The sequence below is a fragment of the Sinocyclocheilus anshuiensis genome, unplaced genomic scaffold (genome assembly GCF_001515605.1).
Source record: "Sinocyclocheilus anshuiensis isolate Anshui unplaced genomic scaffold, SAMN03320099.WGS_v1.1 scaffold444, whole genome shotgun sequence".
Classification (NCBI taxonomy): Eukaryota; Metazoa; Chordata; class Actinopteri; order Cypriniformes; family Cyprinidae; genus Sinocyclocheilus; species Sinocyclocheilus anshuiensis.
The window spans coordinates 471605-473633 of record NW_015555739.1 but is presented as its reverse complement, the minus strand read 5'-3'; the positions used below and the strand labels follow the sequence as shown (position 1 = coordinate 473633).

The 2029-nt window shown below is 40.7% G+C and overlaps 1 protein-coding gene across 1 annotated transcript in view; it reads left to right on the top strand.

Annotated features, from left to right (window-relative positions):
• Positions 1–2029, top strand: part of LOC107673160 (nephronectin) — a 12006-nt gene that overhangs the window by 9686 nt on the left and 291 nt on the right. The window contains exon 7 of the mRNA XM_016466657.1: positions 1860–1937. Within this exon, the coding sequence (XP_016322143.1) occupies positions 1860–1937 (78 nt within the window). The remainder of the gene's footprint in view (positions 1–1859; positions 1938–2029) is intronic.

Genomic DNA, 2029 nt, shown 5'->3' with positions numbered 1-2029 from the left:
CTGATGTGAGCATAAGTATTGGGACAGTTGAACTTAAGGCAGATGTAAAAGATTAAAAGCTATTATTTAGTTGCAGATCCCTTGCATGCAATCACAGCAGTGAGTCTGCGACCCATAGACATCACTTGGTCTCATCCTTTGAAATGCTTTCCCCAGCCTTTAATGCAGCCAATTCCAACTGTTTTGCTTGTTTTGGGGAGTTTCTGCCTTTAGTCTACTCTTCAGCCGGTGAAATTCATGTTCAATCGGATTTAAATCTGGAGATTGACTTTGCATTTCTTTGCCCTGATAAACTCCTCGACTAAACTGGCAGTGTTTTGGGTCATTGTCCTGATGCGTTACGAAGCGCTTTCTGATGAGTCTGGTGGCATTTTCTTAAATACTGGTAGCCAAGATGGTTTTGTACCCTTCTAAATTCATTCTGCTGCTGTCACCCTTTGTTCTTGCTATAGCTCTAATTATTTTAGCTTCCAAATTGCTTGCTTTTCTCTCTCAAAGTCAGCTTCCTCGTCTTCATCCTGGTTTGTGTGTGTCGTCATCGAATGCAAGACTCAGAATGCAGAAGCAATGGATATAACAGATATACTGTCATCATACATTAAGTCATCATTAAAGCTGAGAGGGCCTGTTCCAGACAGCCATGCATGCCCATTGCCCATGCCATGACACCACCTCCTCCATGCTTTACAGATGAGGCTGTATGCTTAGGGTTATTTGCAGTTCCCTTTTTTCTCCACACTTTTGCTTTCACATCCCTTAGATAAAGGTTCATCTTTGTCTCATCGGTCCATAAACTCTACTGGCTCTAATCAAGAGCCAGAGTTTGAGCCTCTACTGGCTCAAACTCTAATCTTGCCTTTCTTTTTTTGGTGCTGGTCAGAGGTTTGCATCTTGCTGTAGCATCTGTAATTCTGTGTCCAAGTCTCCTGCGGACAGTAGATTGTCCCAAGCATCACCCCTGCTTTCTGCAGGTTGTTGGTGATTTTACAGACACGTATTTTAGGGTTCATTTTCACAGCTTTTATGATTTGTCTGTCATCAACTGCTGTTGTTTTTCTCAGATGATCAGGTTGTCGTTGGCTGCTGATGTCTCCGGTGGTCTCCAAACTCTTGATTTGTCCATGCCCTTTGTTTTTGCTATAGCTCTAATTGACCTCCTCTTTTCTTTTAGCATCCAAATTGCTTGCTTTTCTCTCTCAAAGTCAGCTCCCTCGTCTTCATCCTGGTTTGTGTGTGTCGTCATCGAATGCAAGACTCAGAATGCAGAAGCAATGGATATAACAGATACAACACATTCCCTGCTTTTAATATCTGAAGAATTAATGTAACAGGACACAGCTGATCACTTAGAGAGACCTGTGAGGCAATTGTGCCGATACTTATGCTCACATCAGATAGTGGGATGAACTCTAAAAGTGCTGATCTTCTTCGCTGGTAAAACATCTATATGTTCAATCACCCAATAATAAAATCTGACATTCTGTAGTTTTGTCTCATATTCATCTTTTAATCATATTTGCAGATGTCTTGACTCCACAGCAAACAGAGCAATTTTGTCTTTACTGTCCCAATACTTATGGAGGGTACAGTGTGTATATATTTGTTTTAGTTAACTATAAAAAGCCTGATGAAAGTTATGAATCAATTCATTAAAATGATTCAACAGATACACCGTTAATGCATTAAACTCTAAGGCCTAAATTTCATCTACTGAAATGTTAAAGAATCATGAAAATGGACTTCTAAAATTGTGGATGTTTGACATTATTTCCATGCAGTCAGTTATTTAACAATGTTCAGTAACTGGGTGTCTGTTCATTCATTAGATTAGTTCTGATTGGTCAGTTTGTCTCTTTTAGTTCCACGTTTTGAGAACAACCTGTTTGACTTCGACGTTGAGCTGGGAAACACAGAGGAGCTTGCACAAGACGATCCAGGTACAGATCAGCCTTTAAACACAAAACAGACGAAACGAGACGGTGAGGACCTTCCTGACGTGTGTGTGTGTGTGTGCGTGTGTGTGTGTGTG